This window comes from Durotheca rogersii (genome assembly GCF_024521655.1).
Source record: "Durotheca rogersii strain YMJ 92031201 chromosome Unknown GGS23scaffold_2, whole genome shotgun sequence".
In the NCBI taxonomy this organism is placed as follows: domain Eukaryota; kingdom Fungi; phylum Ascomycota; class Sordariomycetes; order Xylariales; family Xylariaceae; genus Durotheca; species Durotheca rogersii.
This window is the reverse complement of record NW_026251233.1, coordinates 1,051,086-1,071,531: the sequence shown is the minus strand read 5'-3', so window position 1 is coordinate 1,071,531 and position 20,446 is coordinate 1,051,086. Positions and strand designations below refer to the sequence as shown.

At 58.1% G+C, this 20,446-nt stretch overlaps 6 protein-coding genes across 6 annotated transcripts; 4 read left to right on the top strand and 2 right to left on the bottom strand.

Annotated features, from left to right (window-relative positions):
- Nucleotides 1–610: 610 nt before the first annotated feature.
- Nucleotides 611–2,869, bottom strand: GGS23DRAFT_174510 (citrate synthase). The gene is made up of 4 exons (XM_051511581.1): nt 2,453–2,869; nt 2,187–2,371; nt 1,422–2,120; nt 611–1,358 (listed from the first exon to the last, which is right to left on the bottom strand). Exons 1-4 carry the CDS (start codon nt 2,498–2,500, stop codon nt 866–868), a joined length of 1,425 nt encoding a protein of 474 aa, XP_051376088.1. The 5' UTR covers nt 2,501–2,869; the 3' UTR covers nt 611–865.
- A 1,470-nt stretch (nt 2,870–4,339) lies between these two features.
- Nucleotides 4,340–6,104, top strand: GGS23DRAFT_602503 (isocitrate lyase; the record flags this gene model as incomplete). Its single annotated transcript, XM_051519332.1, has 2 exons — nt 4,340–4,640; nt 4,699–6,104. 2 exons carry the CDS (start codon nt 4,340–4,342, stop codon nt 6,102–6,104), a joined length of 1,707 nt encoding a protein of 568 aa, XP_051376087.1.
- Nucleotides 6,105–6,452: 348 nt separating this feature from the next.
- On the bottom strand, nt 6,453–8,029 carry GGS23DRAFT_174520 (NAD(P)-binding protein). The gene is made up of 3 exons (XM_051511582.1): nt 7,707–8,029; nt 7,403–7,544; nt 6,453–7,257 (listed from the first exon to the last, which is right to left on the bottom strand). Exons 1-3 carry the CDS (start codon nt 7,766–7,768, stop codon nt 6,607–6,609), a joined length of 855 nt encoding a protein of 284 aa, XP_051376086.1. The 5' UTR covers nt 7,769–8,029; the 3' UTR covers nt 6,453–6,606.
- Nucleotides 8,030–11,397: 3,368 nt separating this feature from the next.
- Nucleotides 11,398–13,257, top strand: GGS23DRAFT_174343 (putative glutamine synthetase). The gene is made up of 2 exons (XM_051511579.1): nt 11,398–12,042; nt 12,120–13,257. Exons 1-2 carry the CDS (start codon nt 11,619–11,621, stop codon nt 13,151–13,153), a joined length of 1,458 nt encoding a protein of 485 aa, XP_051376085.1. The 5' UTR covers nt 11,398–11,618; the 3' UTR covers nt 13,154–13,257.
- Nucleotides 13,258–13,850: 593 nt separating this feature from the next.
- GGS23DRAFT_612505 (carboxymethylenebutenolidase) lies at nt 13,851–15,878 on the top strand (the record flags this gene model as incomplete). The annotated part of the gene is made up of 3 exons (XM_051520495.1): nt 13,851–14,196; nt 14,271–14,865; nt 14,974–15,878. The coding sequence occupies 3 exons, from the start codon at nt 13,851–13,853 to the stop codon at nt 15,296–15,298; spliced, it is 1,266 nt and encodes a 421-aa protein (XP_051376084.1). The 3' UTR covers nt 15,299–15,878.
- On the top strand, nt 15,879–19,000 carry GGS23DRAFT_174455 (glycoside hydrolase family 3 protein). Its single transcript, XM_051511580.1, has one exon. It carries the CDS (start codon nt 15,982–15,984, stop codon nt 18,865–18,867), a length of 2,886 nt encoding a protein of 961 aa, XP_051376083.1. The 5' UTR covers nt 15,879–15,981; the 3' UTR covers nt 18,868–19,000.
- Nucleotides 19,001–20,446: the final 1,446 nt, after the last annotated feature.

The window sequence follows — 20,446 nt, the reverse complement described above, 5'->3', positions numbered from 1 at the left end:
TGGGAATGGGCTGGAATTCAGATCGTGACACACATGGCTAGGGCAGGTGGAAGAGCACACGCTCTGGGTCTTCCGTTGAAGGCGTCTCGACTGTTTGACGTGGCGGACGAATACGACGTTGCGGCAGAGGGGGAGAGCGGCGAGGTCGCACGAACCGCATTATCGTGGCTTTCGTGAGATGCGTCTTTACCCCAAATTTAGAACCGCCCTTGCAATCCGGCAACCGAGATGTTGGCGGTTAATATGCCATGCTCCGCCTTCGTGGACATGGCGAGATTCACACCGGGTCGCTCGGCTAACTCTTTTTGATGAACGGAGTCCTGGGCGTGACACCTGCTCCCCGCTGAGGGGCTAGAAGCTCTGCTACCGAGTAAATAAGCAACTTGTGCGAAATCTCGACTCTCCGTCGCGTCATCAGCGCTCTGAAACGAGTCCCTCCCCTGGTCTTCTGACTGGGGCAACGGTTACATCGTCAAGACGTGGTAAACGTTGACCTGCCCCTGTCGCGCAGCGGTCTTGAGCTAACGAGGCTGACTAGAGAGGGCTTTCGATCTTATGGGGATATTTAGAGCTAGGGGAGCTAAGCTCCGGAAAGGGACACTCAAGGTGGCCGGAACTGGCGCGGAGAAAGAGCTCTGAAAAAGATTCAATTGGGCCCTCGCGCCGCCGCGGGAGTCGAGTTATATCGCGTGTTGTGAAATTATCCATCGATTGGTCTAACAGGTCTAGGGAGCCAAGGGTTTGTGGTTTCGAGGAGCGCGCGAAAGTGCAGTGCAACTTTGGCGAGCATAGGAACGTCACGACCCCATCTCCCAACTCGAGGCTAAGGCGACACCACAAGCCTCGGCCTACGCGCGAACCGGTTTTACGCCTCTACTTGCTTCAGTATACCCTCCAAATTTATGCTCTTGGGCCGCTCAATGGGGAGGCCGAGGGCGCGGTCCCAGATAAGTTGGGCCAGCGGTCCCAATCCTCTGCTTACACCGAAGGTGGCAGTGTAATACAAAGTCTCGTGGAACCCGTAGTGGTGGAACAGGACACCACTGCTCGAGTCAACGTTAGGATAGGGGTTCTTGGTCTTGCCGTGCTTCTTCAGAACCTCGGGGGCGATTTCGCTGTTGATCTTCACCAGCTGGAATACCGGGTCGTTGGCAATCGCCGGGCGAGTAGCGGCATAATCCATCAGCGCCTCAAACCGAGGATCGGGCTTGCGAAGGACAGCATGGCCATAGCCGGGGATGACTCTGCCGCTGTTGAGCGTCGACCACAGGTAATCGTTAACATCCTTCTCCGAGTATTTAGCTGGTATGCTCTCCTTCATCTGGAGAATCCAGCGGAGGACTTCTTGTGCGGCAAGACTAGGAGAGAATTGTTAGCTGAGCCGAGCCTGAGACAGGTTCCGAGCGACGATGTCCACCTACCCGTGCAACGGTCCGGCCAAGCCTTGGAGTCCAGCGCTGTAGCTTAAAAACGGGTCGCTGAGAGCACTGCCGACTAGATGAGTGGCGTGCGCCGAGACGTTCCCGCCTTCGTGGTCGCCGTGAAGCGCCAGGTACAACCTCAGCAGGTCTTGAAAATCTTCGTTCTCCTTTCCACCCTTACCAAGCAGAGTGGCAAAGTTGTACGACCAATCCTGCTCCAGGTCGACCTCGCCGGGGAGAGCACCACCATTGCGGTACGAGTTTTGGTATATCTTGGCGGCGATGGTGGGCAGCTTAGCCAGCAAGCTTATAACATCGTCAAAGGTAGGCTCCCAGTAGTCGGCTTTGCTCAAACCCTGCTCGTAGGCCTTGGCGAACTTGGAGGTGTAATTTAGGGCGCTGACGGCGATGGCGAACTGGGTCATGGGGTGGAGGTCTCGAGGGAAACCGTCTAGGATCTTGTTTACGTAATCGGGGAGCTGGGCCTGCTCGGCAAGCTCACGCGATAGCTGTCGGACCTGACCGACCGAAGGGACTTTTCCGGTCAAGAGAAGCCAGAACATGGCCTCCGGAAGCATTTCCGTGCCCGTCTTGCCCTTGGGGAGCTCCTTTTGACAGTCCTTTATCGTGCGGCCGTGGAACCGGATACCCTCGTTCGCATCCAGCACAGAGCCCTCCCACACCATTGCCTTCAGGCCCCTGCGGCATAGGTGTTAGCCGACCCGAGCAGATCCGAAGAGCTGTGAAGGGAAGTAGGCAGCAAACCTCATGCCGCCGATCGTGTTCTCGACCTTGACCTCGCCAATGACCTTGGAGCCGTGTGCCTTGACCTTCTTGAGGAGATCCCTCTTAGCGGGGATTGCCTCTCTCAGGGCATCCTTCAAACTGGGCTCGGAGGAGGAGGAGTAGGACCTGACAGCGGGGACGACAACGGCCGGGTTAGTACGGGGCTAGCTAGATGTCAGCCGGCACGATCTACGGACGGGAAGAGAGAAAGAAACAGGTATCTGCTTCTCGCCAAACCGACTTACCCTCAGGGCACCCAACGCCCTCGTGGCGGCTTTTAGTTTGGCTACCATGTTGGGACGAAGGCGGATGGGCCGTCGACGATCTGGCTCGGCCGGGGTTACAACCAAGCAAAAGTGTAACGTGAAAGAGCGGTATGTCCGGTATGTTCAGCGTGCAAAGCGAAGATGGCGAAGCAAAAATAAAATAACAAAAAACTACGGCGACCCGAGGGGAAACCAGAGAACAAATACTAGCGCCAGCTCGACGAGGGATAAAAAAAAAAGGGAAGGTCGTGTAATAAAATATACGGGGTATTCCCCAGGCCAAGACCGAACAACTACCTAGACCTTTCTCTGTCCGGCGACGTGGGGAGGAGGATGCAATGCAGGGCACAAAGGTGAACCTACTAACCCCCGCCCCGTCCCCCCGTTACTTACCTGACCTACCCCTCTCAACAGTCGCAGCAGGCCATCCTCGCAGGCCACCCTAGCAGGCTACCCTCCCTAGCAGGCTACCCTCCCTAGCAGGCTACCCTCCCTAGCAGGCTACCCTCCCTAGCAGGCTACCCAGTTCCCCTAATGGGGGAATCTGGAGGTCGTTGTGCCTACGTATGGGGGGCTCGAGGGGGTGTGGGGGGGTGCCTACTCAGCGCTCCCTCTCCCCCGCGTCAACCGAGGGAACCCGTCTCCCGCTAGCCCTGCCCCGTTTGTCCGTCGACGCCAACTCTGAAGGATTCGCGTTGCCGGTTACACTTCAAGCAAGGGCGGGACAGACTTGACGACGTTGCAAGTTGCCGACACATTGAGACATGGCTTGAGAAATCGGATGACGGCAACCCCATTGTCTCGGTGACTTTTTATCAGGTAGGTACATTCACGCTCATCTGTCGCGACACTGCGTGCGTGTCGTGATACGGCGAATGCATGGCGTCGTATGTACGAGTGAGCAGTAGGTACGCAGGTTTGCGTCCGGCCAGAGAGAGCTCGATCTTCTGCAACGAGCTCGTAGGTGGAGAGTCGTGTCGTAGTCGTGCCGTAATCATGCACCTAGCAGTCGTGTAGAAGCCAGCGATGTAGTAGCAGCCACATACCTCACCACACGATCTGGGCCGTCGTAAGGTGAGGTGAGCCTTCAAGTCGGTTGCCTCGGTTAAGGGCTCGTTCTTGTCGGTTTTAGCTCTTTGTCCGAAGGCCAGGAGACGCCGGCCGGATGAGGCGCTAGGCCAGAGCGAGACGAAAGCCGCAGGTTGCCGATGCAGGCCCGCGGCTACTGGGTACGTAGCAGCCCACCCCCGTGCCCCCGTCTGGCCTGGGTTGGTTATAGGGTTCCCGGCCGTCGGAGGTCCCTATATATATAGCGAGGAGCCATAAGCAATGGTCATAGGTTTAGGTACCTGTAGGTACCTAGGGAGGCCGAGCAGGTACCCGAGATGCGCTGAGCCGCTCTACCCAAGTTAGCCCGGAAGCACCTAAGCCTCTCCTGCTGATGGGCAGGTCCAGTACCGAGTCCAGCAGACCGGAGGCTTATCGGCGAGCCGATTTGTCAATCAATCAGCAGAATATAGAGGTGCTTTCTAGTGGGTACAAGTACCTAAGGTAGCCGAGGAGCTTCTTCTCTCTCCATGGCCGATCTGATCCTCAACACCAATATACCATCTCTTACCCCTCCCCCACGAACCGTATACCTACCTGCATACCTACCCAGATACCCATTATTGTATATATTTAGTACGAAATACCCCTGCAGAGGAAGACGGCGCGCACAGAGTGAATAGGCTCGTTCACAGTCCCAGGCAAGCGATCGCGATGCTCCGCCGAGTTGCTGCCCGGGCTCCTCGAAGCATTGCGCTTCCCCGCCGCGCCTCCGCTTGCCTCGCTGTCCCGAGATACTTCGCCTCTACCGCGACGCGGATGGCGTTGCCTCCCGCCAACCCCCCCGTGTCGACCGCCCTCCCCTCCGACGCCTTCCAGCTCCTCCCGGAAGCCGAGAAGCCCGGTGCCGCCGAGGATGCCCTCTACGAACAGCAGATAAGAGATGTCGAGGCCTGGTGGGCCACACCTAGGTACGAGGGCATCGTACGGCCATACACTGCCGCAGACGTCGTGTCGAAGCGCGGGTCGCAGCTGCAAAGCTATCCCAGCTCCCTCATGGCGAGAAAGCTTTTCAACCTGCTCAAGGAGAGGGGGGCGAAAGGAGAGCCGGTACACACCAGTACGTCCGGGCCGCGCGTTGAGAACGTCTCTGTCCCTTCCCTAACGTGTGTGAATAGTGGGCGCTATCGACCCCGTACAGATGACGCAGCAGGCACCGCACCAAGAGGTTCTCTACGTTTCCGGCTGGGCCTGCTCCTCGGTCCTCACCACCACCAACGAAGTCTCGCCCGACTTTGGCGATTACCCCTATAATACCGTCCCGAACCAGGTCCAGCGCCTTGCCAAGGCCCAGTCCATGCACGACCGGAAGCAATGGGACCTGCGGCGGAAGATGACGCCCGAGGGCCGTAAGAAGACGCCTTACACCGACTACCTGCGTCCTATCATCGCCGACGGCGACATGGGCCACGGCGGTTTGACCACCGTACTGAAGCTCGCCAAGCTGTTCGCCGAGAACGGCGCTGCCGCCGTCCACTTCGAGGACCAGATGCACGGCGGCAAGAAGTGCGGCCACCTGGCTGGTAAGGTGCTGGTGCCCGTCGGCGAGCACATCAACCGCCTTACAGCCGCGCGCTTCCAGTGGGACGTGATGGGCACCGAGAATCTCGTTATCGCCCGCACCGACTCGGAGAGCGGCCGACTCATCTCGAGCGCCGTCGACGTGCGGGACCACGAATTCATCCTTGGCGTCTCCGGCGAGGAGGCCGTCGCGGGCGCGGCGCTCGCTGAGACGCTGCAGGAGATGGAGGCGGCGGGCGCCCCCGGGGCCGAGATCGATGAGTTCGAGGCCGCGTGGGTCAAGAAAACGCGGCTCGTGACCTTTGACGAGGCCGCCGTGGAGCAGATGACGGCGCGCGGCGTCGCCAAGGACAGCATCGACGCCTACCTCCGCGCCGTCGCCGCCGACCGCAACATGAGCATCACGCGGCGCCGTGCGCTCGCCCGCAAGGTCGGCGGCAGTCAGGCTATCGCGTTTAGCTGGGACTTGCCGCGCACGCGCGAGGGCTTCTACCACTACCGTGCCGGCATGGTGGCGGCGACGAAGCGCGCGATCGCCTTCGGGCCGCACGCGGACCTGCTGTGGGTGGAGACGGGTGACCCGGACGTCGGTGTCGCGACGCGGCTGGGGCAGGCGGTGCGTGCGGCATTTCCGGGCAAGGGGCTGGTGTACAACCTGTCGCCGTCGTTCAACTGGATGGCGCACGGCTTCACCGACGCGAGCTTGCGGTCCTTCATCTGGGACATCGCGCGGGAGGGCTTCGTGCTGCAGCTCATCTCGCTCGCCGGCCTGCACAGTACTGCCGCCATCACGCACGAGCTCGCCCGGCGCTACAAGACGGACGGCATGCTCGCCTACGTCGAGCTCGTCCAGCGCCGCGAGAAGGAGCTCGGTTGCGACGTGCTCACCCACCAGAAGTGGAGCGGCGCCAGCTACATGGATGGCATCCTCGGCGCCATCCAGAGCGGTAGCAGCAGTAGCAAGAGTATGGGCGACGGCAACACCGAGGGCCAGTTTGACTGAGCGTCGGCTCGGCTGTACCTAAGTTAGCGATGGATGCATGTCTTACCTGCCTGATTCCGGGCCCTGCTCGGCCCCGCTTCCATTTTTCTCTCAATTCTTTCTACAGCGTCGGAGTTTGGGACAGCTCTCTCCAGTGTTGACCGGCGGCGCGGCTGCACAAGATTAAAAAAGGCGGTTCGTACATGCGGGTACATGGTCGGTGGAGGTGCTTCATAGATGGTCACTACAGCTAATACCTACTGGCCGTCCGATAATATCTAGAGGTAGCTCGGGCGGCCGCGAAGCTTGGGATATGATAGAGCAAGCGCGGTATATAGGAGAAACAAGCAAACAAACGAGAAATATCATAAAAGAACATATTCGATTGTCAGGGTTGATACCGCGTGGCCGCTTCGGCCCCTCTCTGGTACCTAGACTCTGCTCTCTGGACATTTTTGCGTCGGTGCCTAGTCGTAGGACCCAGCTATCTCGTCAAGAGCTGCTTTCGCAGCCGCGACGGCATCTATAGTTCGTTCTTGAGGGCGTTGTTCGTCGGCGCTGGGAGGGCAGGGCCCTCGGCGGTAACGTAGGCCTTGCTCATGCCGCCGTCGACGACCATGTCGTGGCCGTTGACGAAGCCAGCCTCGTCGGAGGCGAGGAAGAGGACGGCCTGGGCCTGCTCGACTGCCTCGCCGAAGCGGCCTGTGGGGAAGTGGATCTCGCGGCGGGCGCGCTTGGGGGCGTCGTCGCCGAGCCAGTCCTGGAGCAGCGGCGTGTTGAGCGGCGCCGGGCACAGGCTGTTGAAGCGGAAGCCTTCGCGCGCGTGGACGACGGCGAGCTCGCGCGTCAGCGCCAGCACAGCCCCCTTCGACGCGGTGTACGCGAGCTGTGGTGTCGCCGAGCCGACGAGCGCGACCACCGACGCCGTATTGATGATGCTGCCCTTCGTCTTCTTGTTCCGCCGTAGCGCCAGCACCGCGTGCTTGCACCCGTACCAAACCCCCTTCACGTTGATCGACATCGTCAGGTCCCAGATATCTTCGGGCGTGCCGACCGCGTCGTCGTCCCGCGCATGCATAATTCCCGCGTTATTAAAGATAACGTCGAGGCCCCCCCACGAATCTAGCGACTCTATCGTCGCCTTGACCTGATCTTCTTTGGAAACGTCACAAGTCTATTGGGGGGAGGGGTAAAGAGGGGATGAGAAGCGCGAGTCAGCCCGCAAATTCAGCATTTCTCCAGACGCCTGGACCGCCTTCCTGCCTATGCTAAGGCTTGTTGTTTCTCGGAGACGGGGTCGAGGTCTGACGATAACATACCGCTGTTTCTACCCGCTTGGCGTGCGGTACCAGCTGCAAGACCTTCGCCTTCGCTTTCTCGAGCGCCGGCCCGGAGATGTCGACCACCAAAACACTCGCGCCCTCTTTAGCGAAGAGGATCGATGTCTCGAGGCCTATGCCACTGCGTAGACGACGCGAATTAGTCTCGAGCCTGCGGAACTAGCACTTGGCCCTACTACCCCACAGTACGCCACCCACCGATGGGTGGCTAGATCTCAGCGGACGCAAGGCCACCGCGGGCAACATAAGAGATCACAACTGAGAAAGGCGGGAAACAACGTACCCAGCGCCTCCAGTGATGATGGCATTCTTGCCGGCCAAGCGGCCCTTTGTCTCCGAGGCCATGTTCACAGTCGTCTAGTAAATTGCCTTGGCCACAGGGAGGTCCCCTTCTACCCGGGGCAAACAACGTTAGGAGGGCGGGGGAGGGGGAGGGTATAGAAGAGTTAGCCCGTCGAGGTCGGGGACGCGAGATCGGTATAATAAGTCTGCTTGCTTAGACAGGTGTGAGGAGGGAGGGGGTCAACGGCCGTAGACGCGGGATCCTCAAGCACGGAAGTGACTGTCGCTAGCTGGTGCGGCTACGCGGGTATCGTGGCGAGAGGCACCTAGAGATAGTAAGTTGGATAGTGGATGTTCACGAAACCCTAGCGAGAGTCACCAGAGCTAAGTCCGAGACATGATATTAGGTAATGTCTCGGCGTCGTAGCAACTTTAGAGGGGTATTTCCGTCGCCGAAGCTCTGGTCCCTCCGCTCCCCCCATCTGCCAGCTTCCGACAACGGCGAACCCTGCCCAAGACAGGTGGGTAACGGGCTAGTTTCGATCGATAAGTGGGCGGATCGGCGCGAGCTAGACTGATAGTGAAGTTACAGACGCATTTCTCTTATCAGTAAACCCTGCTTATACTGGCTGTTATGCCGGCCGTGGTCGTGGACGGCACAGAACCCAACCCTCTCCCTTCCCAATCTTCCTCTAATGATAATGCGGCTGGCACGTGGTGCGTATAGATCTAGGTAACTGACGGACGCTGCCCGTTGCGTGTTTATACCCGTTGACCGAAGCTCTCGCGGGGGGGGTCCTCCTTGGCTTAGAACGTGACCCACCCGCCGCAGGCACACGAATGGCACTCCTCGTAAAAGAGCCAAAGTTACTAGCGGCTTACCTGTAGCTCTCATTGCTCAAACTCCCGACGTTCCGAGTAGGATTCGACGAAAGCCACCTCGACACTTCGGGTCCTATCCGGCCGCGACGTCATATTCGCCGCTTCGCACCCGAGTTCTCGTCAGACTCGCCGAATTTCGGTCGATGCCGAACGTAAGCGGGCGTGACGGGCCACGAGACGGCTAGCGGCCCTCGAATCTAGCCGAGAAGCATGGCGATGTGCTGTCGAAATGCACAAAACGGTTACACGTCAGTGCGGGTGTCTGCCAAGACGCAGTAATCTAGGCGATATTTTTGGGCATCGAGAACCTCGTCAAACCGTAAGCCAGGAGCGCTTCGAGGCGGACAAGCGCTGATTATATAGAGCATGTTCAACGTAGGCTACACCGATGTCCGCCGGCCTTGCCTTGAGGGTCACGAAGAATACGACGTGCATTTCATTCGCGCGGAGCCTCCGCAACTGGGCTCGCTATGCTTATAGGGAGCGGTGAAAAACAACGATGACGCACGACATATACCCACGCTGCCGGGTCCAGCGCGTCTAATTTGTTGTCACGTTGGCAGCAAGTACGATATATCGGGGAAAGGAACGGAGAGGTAAGCAATATCGAAGGCGGGGAAAGCGCGGGAGGTCGCCTTACAGAGGGTCAGGTCAGATCCGTGCCGCTCAGTCCAGGAGGTCACCTACTAGCACCGGGCACCGGGGGTAAGCCATGCAGCAGACGGGAAGGCGAAGAAGCAGGTAATCGAAGAAAAGGTGGAGGAGAAGACGAGATGACAACGGACTGCCCAACTAAAGAGTTATATATAGAGATACTTAAGCAAGGCGAGAAGTACCCAAGGTAATAGGCCGGCAGGTAGCTTAGCTACCAGACGTAGCAACGCGAGTACATCGGCATACGGATGAGGACGTTCGGTCTGCGGTATATTTGAGGAGCTGACGTATGGTCTCTCGGCACGGTGCCGCGTGGGGCGACGGGCGACGGGTCCTCTGAATGGGATCCCACCTTTGGTTGGGTGGTTAGACACGGAGAGGAATTCTTTTTTTTGGGAGGCGGCCGTAAGGCGCGAAGTCGGAATAGCATCGAATGCACAAAGACAGTCACGCGGCGTCAGCTACCAACCAGTCTCTCCGCTAGGTAGACGTGATATTACAAAGCGCCCTTTGGCCAGATTCGTGGCTGGAAAGGCGCCGGGTGCCTTTTCATTGGACTGGAGGCTCGGCACGATGATGGGTTGGCGATTCATCTGTCGTCGGTACGGGCATCTGACCTCACCCGCTACTGCAGCCTTACGATTCGCAGCGGTGCCACGCTCTGGGAATTGGTCGTAGACGTACATACACGCTTGAGGTAGGTAGGTAGGTAGGTAGGTAGCATGCGACCTTAGCCGGACAACGTGGGCGGGATCGTAGGTAGGCAGGCAGGTAGGTAGGTAGCTATCGTGACCTTGGGCGGCCTATGAGACACGAGATGATGAGATGAGGTGTGCGTATTGCATGAAGTGCTCGGCACGATGGGGACTATCGGGATTGGGCGGATCTGGATAAGAAAGACGTCCAACACTTAAGATTAGGTAATCTCGCCTAGGAACCAGCTACAGGTAACATAACTCGGCATAACACCTAAGTAGGAAGTGGGCATGGATTTACATACCCTGTGCCTGCCCAGGTATATGCATATGCATCTATGCGCTACGTGTGACAGGTCAGTATTGGACATAAGGACCTACCTCGGTAGGTAGGTAACCCAGCTAGGCTATGCATGTGTCGAACCTAGACGACGCGTTATATGACACAGCATATATTAAGTGCCTATTACCTCCTAAGACCGCGCCGAAGGCTTATATATGCCTTCAGGCCAAGGTCACGAGAGGCTGCACCGCAGAGCGGGGCGGGGACTTCGGAGTAAGGATACCTAATGTCTGGAGAGAGCTTGCTTATCTTCGTGCCAGCCCATGCACTTTAGGTACCTACCTAACACAATGTGCACAATGTGGGGGTATAGACCGGGTATTAAACCCATCCCAAGAAACAGGTACCCTAACCTAGGAGGTAGGTACCTCTACCTACCTACCTACCTACCTACCTACCTACCTTATGTACGCGTTCATTGGGTAGAAGGTATCTTACCTACCTAAGGTACTTCATTGGGAGGTTAGGTAACAGATAGGAGGACACCTAGGTAAGTTATGTTACCTACGAGGTGCCAGGTCCTAGGTAGGCAGGCAGACATATAGCGGACGGAATTGCGTACCTACAGTATATCCGGGCCGGAGGGAGGGGGGGGCGTGCATTCGAACCTCACCAACAGCGGTGACACGCACTATAGTACACGAGTTGCCTTCGTACGTCCAGGCAAAGACGACGATGTGTTTACTTTTACCACCTACTGAGAGGTAGTACGTGGGTGTAAGTGGGGTCGGTCGTTCATCCTTGGCCCCAGATCCGCTGGTTCCCTTCTCTCCCCTAGCATGCGCAGGCCATTTTTTTGGGCTACAGCCAGGTCGGTCCCCGATGCGACGTTCGTTCCTCTGCATGCAGCCATCTACGGACGCGCAACCTACATTCGACAGCCATGCCCTATACATACATGTAGGTTTTACCTGTATCGAAAGAGGTTCCGGAGACGCTGGGTTAGCAGACGCACATCTGATACCGTCATATTGAGCCTCGTATGCGGTCCGACTCCCTAATCCGTCTGTTGTTTTCTCTCTTTCTCCCTCTCTTTTCTGTTTACTGCCAGTTCTTGCGTCTCCCCCTCCCGAGGGATTCCTCCCTTCAACCTACCTCACCTGCCTACCTCCCCCTCCCCTCCTCCCCTTAGCTCCCAGCACGCTGTATATATCCTCGCCGCCCCCCCTCGAACTTGGACTGATGATCCCTGCATGGCCCGAGCAGTTCGTTCTTCTTCTTCATCTCTACGTGTATCTGTAACACCCCCGTCACATCACAAATCGACGCTATCCACCGATCGCCTTGCCCGATCCTCACAGCCCTTATTTTTCTTACCCTTATCAAACCGTTCGCCGACATGGCTCTGACATATCCCATCACAGTCGAGGCTCTCCCAGAGCTCCTTAAGGGCGACACCAAGGTGAAGCTGGCGGGGGTGGATGTCGATGGAATGCTACGTGGTAAAATCGTCTCCAAGAAGAAGTTTCTCTCCATAGCTAAGGAGGGCTTCGGCTTTTGTAGCGTCATCTTCGGCTGGGATATGCACGATAAGACCTACGACACCGAGCTTAAGATCAGCAACAAGCAGAACGGATACCGCGACTTGATCGCCGTGCCCGACTTGAATAGCTTCCGAAGGATACCCTGGGAAGACAACATTCCCTTTTTCCTCATTAGCTTCTTTAACGATGACTCGAAACCCTTGTGCGCCTGCCCGCGCGGTCTAATCAAGACCGTCGTTGACAAGTTAGAGAAGAAGGGCTACAATGCCATGGCAGGAGGTTCGTGAGATTTCCCTCGCGCCCCCCTCCCCGATTCCCTGTGTTTTTCCTTCATGTTGACGCCGACGACGATGCAGCCGAGGTCGAATTCTTCCAATTCAGGGTACCGCCGGTAGGCGACCCCGCGACCGGCTCTGCCTCGACGTCGGTCGCCGCATATCTTAACGATAATCACCCGCATGATCTACCCCCTCTCACCGAGGGTATGTTCGGGTATAGCATTACGCGGCCGACGTTCAACAAGTCCTATTATCACGAGGTGTATGACTCATGCGCCAAGTTCCGGTGTGACCTGGAAGGCTGGCACACCGAGAGCGGGCCCGGCGTCTACGAGGCCGCGTTAGAGTTCGGCCAGATCTCCGAGATGGCCGACAGGGCGTCCCTCTTCAAGTATGTTGTCAAGTCGGTCGCGAGCGACTACGGGATCACCCCCTGCTTTATGGCAAAGCCGAGGCATGGCCTGCCCGGGAATAGCGGCCATACCCATGTATCCGTCGTCGACAAGGACGGCAAGAACATGTTTTTCCGCAGCGAGAAGGACGAGAACGCGCAGTACCCCGACATCGCGCACCTGAGCGATCTCGGGAGGCATTTCCTCGCCGGCATCCTGGACGGATTGCCTGACGTCATGCCGATGCTGGCCCCTACCATTAATAGCTACAAGCGGCTAGTCGAGAATTTCTGGGCTCCCGTAACGGTCTCGTGGGGCTTGGAGCATCGTGCCGCGTCCGTCCGCGTGATCGCACCCCCGACTTCCGCGCCCGGGGCTACTCGGTTCGAGGTTCGGGTCCCTGGCGCAGACGCGAATCCCTACTTTATCATGTCGGCTATATTGGGTCTGGGCTGGCGCGGCGTCGAGAAGAAACTCGAGATCCGGATCCCGCCGCTCGGGCTGGGCCAGGATACGAGCGGAGGCGCCGACAAAGGAGTTCGCTTGGCTAGGAACCTGAGGGAAGCGACCGATAGGTTCATGCGCAAGGATAGCATCGCTCGCGAAGTCTTCGGTGACGACTTTGTCGACCACTTCGGCGGCACTCGCGAACACGAGATCCGCCTTTGGGATGAGGCTGTGACGGACTGGGAGCTGAAGCGGTATATCGAAACGGTGTGATTGGATACCTACCTACGTCGGACGTCGCAACAGACGACGAGATCTACGATTTCCCGAATATTAGCGTCGCAGTGATTGGCCCCTAATCTCGCCCAGGCTCCATGGTTTCCAGCATGATTTGTACGCGTTATCTTCCTAGATTTATATGCATACCACCTCTTTTGTATCTTTAGTTGAGACTAGAATAGCACTTCTGGCATCAGCCCAATGCTGCTCAGTATCATTGTATCCCACGCATGTGATATATCAACTCGGAAAATATCTCTCCTATCGCGTAGGTCTAAAATGCCCGTCGCGGTGACCCATCACGTCACGCGACGAGGCTTCCACTGCCTCCTTCACATCCACGAGAGAGAAGCTCGGTATATTAGAAGGATTGCCATTTCCGACCTGCTTCAAGCACTGAGTCCTAACCTGAAAGGGGTTTGATTGGACGGGGAAATAGGGGACCTGACCTAATTAGTATTAAGCTGAAGCACCGCCATATTCACTCATCATACTGGTGGTTGTTACCTCTTCGGCAAGGTGGTATTTGGAGATATCGACATGCTCACAGTAGGTATCGGATGCACACGGCCTCGAGGCCAAGAAACCCCGCACGCAGATAGCGGCCTCGCTTCTCCTGCTCTGCAAGGTACTGCCACTGCTGCAATAGACCCCAACACAAAAAAGAATGCTGCTATTCTGAGGCTCGACGATGTCGATTCCGGGAGCAATGCCGGCAGACTCCACCGCCGTCGACTCGCCGGGTGCCCGCCTAACGGACCAGGGCTCCGGTGCGACAATAGCAGCGCCCCTTTCGAGACGAGGCCGCGGGCCGGGACTGCTTCTCCTCGTCGATGCGGGGCTCGACCTCGGAAAGCACGAGAAGACGTTGGATCCGCCGCCGCTGCACAAATGGGCCGAGGAGGGGTTCGCCGTCGCTCAGCTCGAGATCGCCAGCTCGGCGGGACGCACCTCGGTGAGTGCCGATCTCCGGGCTGCGATCTCTGCGTTGTCGGCGTTGCCATCGTGCGACCAATCCGAGAGGATGGGCATCATCAGTCAGTAGATAGCGACGTTTATCAACTGCTTCGCCTGCCGTTGTGCTTGCGACTGACCACATGGCCGCAATAAGCCTATATGTCTGCCGTGGGGGCCGCCGTGATGGAGGCAATTGAGAGTTGTGCAGAGATCTGCGCTGTGGTCTACTACGGGGTCTCGCCCCCGAGCCTTGTTAGCGGCAAGCTTGCGTCGATAGCGCACATCGCCGGCGCTGGAAGCGGCGACGAGGTGAGCAGCGACGGCCAGAACGTGAAGTGCTACTACTACGCAGGCGCGGGGCCGCGGTTCGCCATCCCGGCGCACGACCACTACCGCTCCGGGTCCGCCTCGCTGGCCCACACGAGGACGCTGTCGTTCCTGAAGCCGCTCGTCGGCGGGCCCTACTTCGACCTGGAGCGGATCTGGGACGAGCACACGTACTGGGAATTCGAGGCGCGGTCGGTCGAGGAGACGATGGCGACGATGGTCGAGGAGCCCTACGTCAACCACGTGCCGACCCTGACCGGAGGCGTCGGGCGTCGGGCGCTGACCGACTTCTACGCGAACCACTTCATCTTCAGCAACCCGCCCGACACGGAACTCGAGCTCGTAAGCAGGACGGTGGGCATCGACCGCGTCGTCGACGAGTTCCTCTTCAAGCTGACTCACGACCGCGTCATCGATTGGCTGTACGTGTAACTCCGCCTTATATCTGCCCGTAGGCTTCGGTCGGTGGCTTCTCCCCTTCTCCCGATGAAGGGACGGATGGCGTAATTAAACATGTGCACGTCGTCTAGGGTTCCCGGCGTGCCGCCCACGGGCCGGTACATAAAGGTCCCCTTCACGAGCATAGTCAACATACGCGGCGACCGCCTCTATCACGAACACATCAGTTGGGACCAAGCGACGCTACTCCGACAACTGGGCCTCCTCCCAGACTACCTCCCGTTCCCGTACCCCGTCTCCGGCGAGGCGGCAGCAAGCGCTGCTAGTTGGGAATACCGTCTTCCGGTAGCAGGAGTCGAGAGCGCAGAGAAGCTTGCCAGCCAGAGCTCAGTGGTGTCGAACACGATGCTGGGATATGGGTGCAGGGGGCCGAACGGGCCAAGCGAATCCGGTTAGGTCGACGATCGGAGGCCCATGAGCGATGAGTTATTTAAATGAATACAGGGACCTAACCGTATGTTCGGCGTACGCAGAGGAATCGATCGACTTTCAGAGGCAGTCTATGCGAGGAGAGAGATAAACTAGATGATGGAGAAGCCAAAGACACGCACGGTGCATTGCGAGAAGTCTACGCACGGTGCTACACATGTTGTCCAATGCTTCGCTGCTGCCAAGCCGATCCCCGGGTTTTGAGTCGATGCTTCAATTTCGGGCACGATGCTCTCGGCATTCCGAATTCGACTTTTGCCCACGCGAGGTGATGTGTATGAACGCTGGTCAATACCTTAATGAATCCTCAATTCCCCCCTTGCTACCGCCCCTGAGCCCGCTATTCGCATCATCAATTGATAATCAAGCGACTGATATCGATGGAGAATTGACTGCTTATACCTACCTATACTTACTTGGCTGCCCACATGTGTGCGGTGTGTGAATACTTGACAGAGCTACACGAATTCTAGACAGGATTCTCTTCCTTGTCCACCTTCGTCTATCCGACACAAGTTCCCTGACCGGCCACCGAAAAAGAAAATAACTAGTTCTCAGAGAAGAGTCCGTCCGTTGAATCACACCCACCCGTCCGAGAGAGAGAGAGAGAGAGAGAGAGTAGGAGGAGGGCTCATTGGAGTCGCGTGAAGATGGGCTCGAGCAAGAAGGAGGAGTTTCCGGGCCTCGAATTCGAGCGCTTCCGGCGCTCGTACGACGCCCGCGAGTCCACCGACGTCGACTCTGACCTCGACGCCGCCGAATTCCTACAATCAGACCCCCTTACCTCCTCGAAACCGTTATCCGGCAATGCCGCTTTTTCGACGCGGCCCCGCGACCGGCTCCTACGGAAGACATGCGGATGCCTCGCCGGCCGCTCGACGAGATGGATGCTCGGATGCGTCGGACTTGGCGCACTCGCGTGGCTAGTCCTCAGCCTAAGCGGTTTCTTCGCCTTTAAGAAGTATACACACGCACCGCCCGACGGGCTGTCGCCGCCGTGGTACCCGACGCCGAAGGGTGGCACGGCACGGACTTGGGCAGCGAGCTACCGCAAGGCGAGCGAGATGGTCGCGCGGATGACGCTCCCCGAGAAGGTCAACGTGACGACCGGCACGGGTTGGAAGATGGGCCCTGCCGTCGGCAACACGGGGCCTGCCGTGCACGTGGGTTTCCCGGCGCTCGCGCTTCAGGACGGTCCGCTGGGCATCCGGTTCGCCGACAACGCAACGGCATTCCCGGCCGGCGTGACAGTCGGCACCACATGGAACAGGGAGCTGATGTACCAGTGGGGTAACGCACACGCCGTGGAGGCTAGGAGGAAGGGCGTCAATGTAATTCTTGGTCCCTGTATTGGGCCGTTGGGCCGCATGCCGGCAGGCGGCCGCAACTGGGAGGGCTTCGCCGCCGACCCCTACCTCCAGGGCATCGCGGCCGCGGAGTCGATCAGAGGTATCCAGAAGGAGGGCGTCATGGCGACAATCAAGCACTTGGTCGCGAATGAACAGGAGCACTTTCGGCAGTCGTGGGAGTGGGGACTCGCTAACGCTCTCAGCGCTAACGTCGACGACCGGACGATGCACGAACTGTACCTGTGGCCGTTCGGGGACGCCGTCAAGGCCGGTGTGGCGAGCGTCATGTGTAGCTACAACATGGTGAACAACTCGTACGCCTGCGGCAACTCGAAGCTCCTCAACGGACTACTGAAGGATGAAATGGGGTTCCAGGGCTTCGTTATGAGCGACTGGCTCGCGCAGAGGGGCGGCGTATCCACCGCGCTCGCTGGTCTCGACATGACGATGCCTGGCGATGGCTTGTTCTGGGAAAATGGCAAGTCCCTTTGGGGCTCCGAGCTCACGAAATCCGTCCTCAACGGCTCCGTGCCGCTCGATAGGCTGAACGACATGGTCACGAGGATCGTCGCCGCGTGGTATCAGCTTGGACAGGACGACGAGACCAAGTTTGACCGCAAGGGCCCCAATTTCTCGTCGTGGACCGACGAAGCCGAGGGCGTATTCGCACCGGGCAGTCCAACTAAGCAAGAAAAGACCGTGGTGAACCAGTTCGTCAACGTGATGGAGGATCACGCTACCATTGCGCGGCAGATAGCGGCAGAAGGCATTGTCCTCCTTAAGAACGAAGGCTTGCTCCCCCTTACGCGCGACGGTCGCCCTAGTCTGAACAAGACTACTTTGCTCGACGGCCCGATGCAGGTTACCATATTCGGCGAAGATGCTGGGGCCGGGAAAGGGGCTAACTACTGTGAGGATCGCGGCTGTAACCAGGGCACACTAGCCTCAGGCTGGGGCTCCGGCTCCGTCGAGTTTCCCTATCTCATTACCCCGGTGGACGCACTGCTTAAAATATGGAAAGGCAACCAAGCAGTGAACGTGTCCGCCTACGCCACGAACAAGCCGCCCTTTTCGACACATCCCGAGATTCTCCGGAGCGCGCAGCTCTGCATCGTCTTCGGGAACGCGGACTCGGGCGAGGGCTTTAAGGCTTGGGAAGACGTGAGCGGCGACCGGCCCGATCTATTCCTGCAGAAAGGTGCCAACGACCTCATCGAGCAAGTCGCACGAGGATGTCACGGCGGGGACGGTGACGTGCTAGTCGTCATCCACACGGTGGGCCCCGTCGTGATGGAGAACTGGATCAACATCCCGAACGTGAAGGCGGTGCTCCTAGCCAACCTGCCCGGGCAGGAAAGCGGGAACGCGCTCACCGATGTCATATTCGGCGATGTCAACCCCAGCGGCAGACTACCTTGGACTATCGGCAAGTCCCTCGACGCATACGGCGAGGGCGGGCAGGTGATGTATCTGCCGAACGGCATCGTGCCGCAGCAGGACTTCAAGGAGGGGCTGTATATCGATTACCGACACTTCGACAAGTACGGTATCGAGCCGCGATTCGAGTTCGGGTTCGGGCTGAGCTACACGACCTTCGAGTTCGACAGCGCCGTCGTCAACGGCCTCAAGGCCAAGAGCAAGCTCCCTGCCTCGAGACCCAAGGATTTCGCCGCCCCTCCGTCGTATGACCAAGGTATCCCCGACGCCAAAGAGGCGCTCTTCCCCGCGGGCATCCGCAAGCTGGAGAAATACGTGTACCCATACCTCGATTCTATCGACGACATAGTGGCGGAGCCGTACCCGTATCCCGAGGGCTACGACGTGGTGCAGCCGCGCTCGGGGGCAGGCGGCGACGAGGGCGGCAACCCGGACCTGTGGGAGACCTACGTCAGGGTGTCGGTCGACGTGACGAACACGGGCGGGCAGCCGGGCAAGGTGGTGCCGCAGCTGTACCTAGGCTACCCACAGGGCGCGTCGGCGGTCGACTTCCCAACGAAGACGCTGCGCGGGTTCGACAAGGTGCTACTAGAAGCGGGCGAGACCAAGACGGTGACGTTCAACTTGACGAGGCGAGACCTCAGCTACTGGGACGTGGAGCTCCAGAACTGGGCCATGGTCGTGGACGGCGAGTACACGTTCATGGTCGGCCGGAGCTCGAGAGACCTGCCCGTCACCGCGAAGTGGTAGTCAGCCACCGCCACCCCAGCTGCAGAGCGACACGGCCGGGAAGGCCTCGACATTACGCCATTGTATACCCTGTAGGATCTCTCTTCTGCGTTCATTTGTAGCGTGCGAAAAGGTGCAGTAGGCGTCAGGGGGGGGGGGGGGGGTTGCCTTCTCAGATAGGTCGGCCTGTTCGTGGTGAGATATCGAAATAGTATACCTACCTGTTAATACCGACGGATATGTGCATGGGCCTGCATGGGCCTGCAGGAGCGGACATTTCTTGTAGAGGCCATTCGCCGGGAATATAGTTCACTCCTAATACAGGCTGAATCAAAACAATACGGACAAAGACGGGATCGGAGAAAGTTGAGAATCTGAGTGATCTATCAACGTCTATCATTGCGGCTCCGAGGGAAGCTGTACGGTATGATGAGAGATGCCAACCCCGATCCCTCCGTGCCCAGTTAGGGCATTCGGTAGGTGTACTCATGGCTGTGACAACTGCCCGAGGTACCTACCTAGGTTATTACCTGTTGGAAGTTGAATGACCATGTGCCGGGGTAAAAAATACTTATGGGGTACCCTAGGTGCCCCCTGCATCTACGTGTAGGTACTATACAGCGCGCTACCTGCCTGTTATCGCTATAGAGCTAAGCTTACTCGGAACATTTAGGTAATACAGATAGGGCCTTTGGTGGCCTAGCGACTCGCCATGGACCGCACCGCACCATTCAGCGCTCGCACGTGCTAGAAACCCCTATGAGTAAACATATCCACCTACCGCTGTCGTCTTTACACACAACACCCCCATTCTTAGCATCCATTAGAAGCCACCTCATTTCCAATGCGTCCGACGGGCGCGAGAGATTCAAAAGACATAAATGACGCTTGCCGTTCTTACTATCCCACACCAGGGTGGCCCCGACGTAGAAGAACAGCTGAGTCAGAGCGTCCCGCACTATCCGCAAGCAGAGCAAGACACAATACCTACCTAGGTATTAAGTTATTGTTTAAACGCCGGACACCCTCGTCCACCACCACGACATTCCTATACTACCTCATCTCGGCTTATCAAGATGAAGACACCTCGAAGCAGACGGACGTGCCGCTGGCTCTGCCCCGGAGCCATTCCCGCATTCGAGTCGCTAGATAGCGTTGGCGCCCTGCCTAGCTCTTTACGCGAAGCACCGAGACCGACCACGATGAGGGTATCGTGGAGTGATACTATCGGTGGTGGAGCAGCGCCCAACTGGGAAGTTGATGATGCTCTTACTAGTGCTCATAAGGCCTAGAGTACTACTGACCTCTGGGGTACGATAAAACCAATGAGCCGGGGTGCGTGCACGTGTTGGGCAGCCCTTTTGGGAAGGTGATATATGTAGTTGCGCGGCGATTCTTGGCCTGGGCTTGTCGTTCAGGTTGTCTCTGCGACGGCATAGTATGTGTGGGCGTAACATACTACGTCGACACACCCATTCACGCAGATACTACTATTACCTGCATATCTCGACGCCGCATGGGATCCCCGCCGACGAATACCTGCCTACGTCTCGCCTTGGACACCTCAGCTCTCGGTCTGCCCTTACCGAAGCGTTTTCCC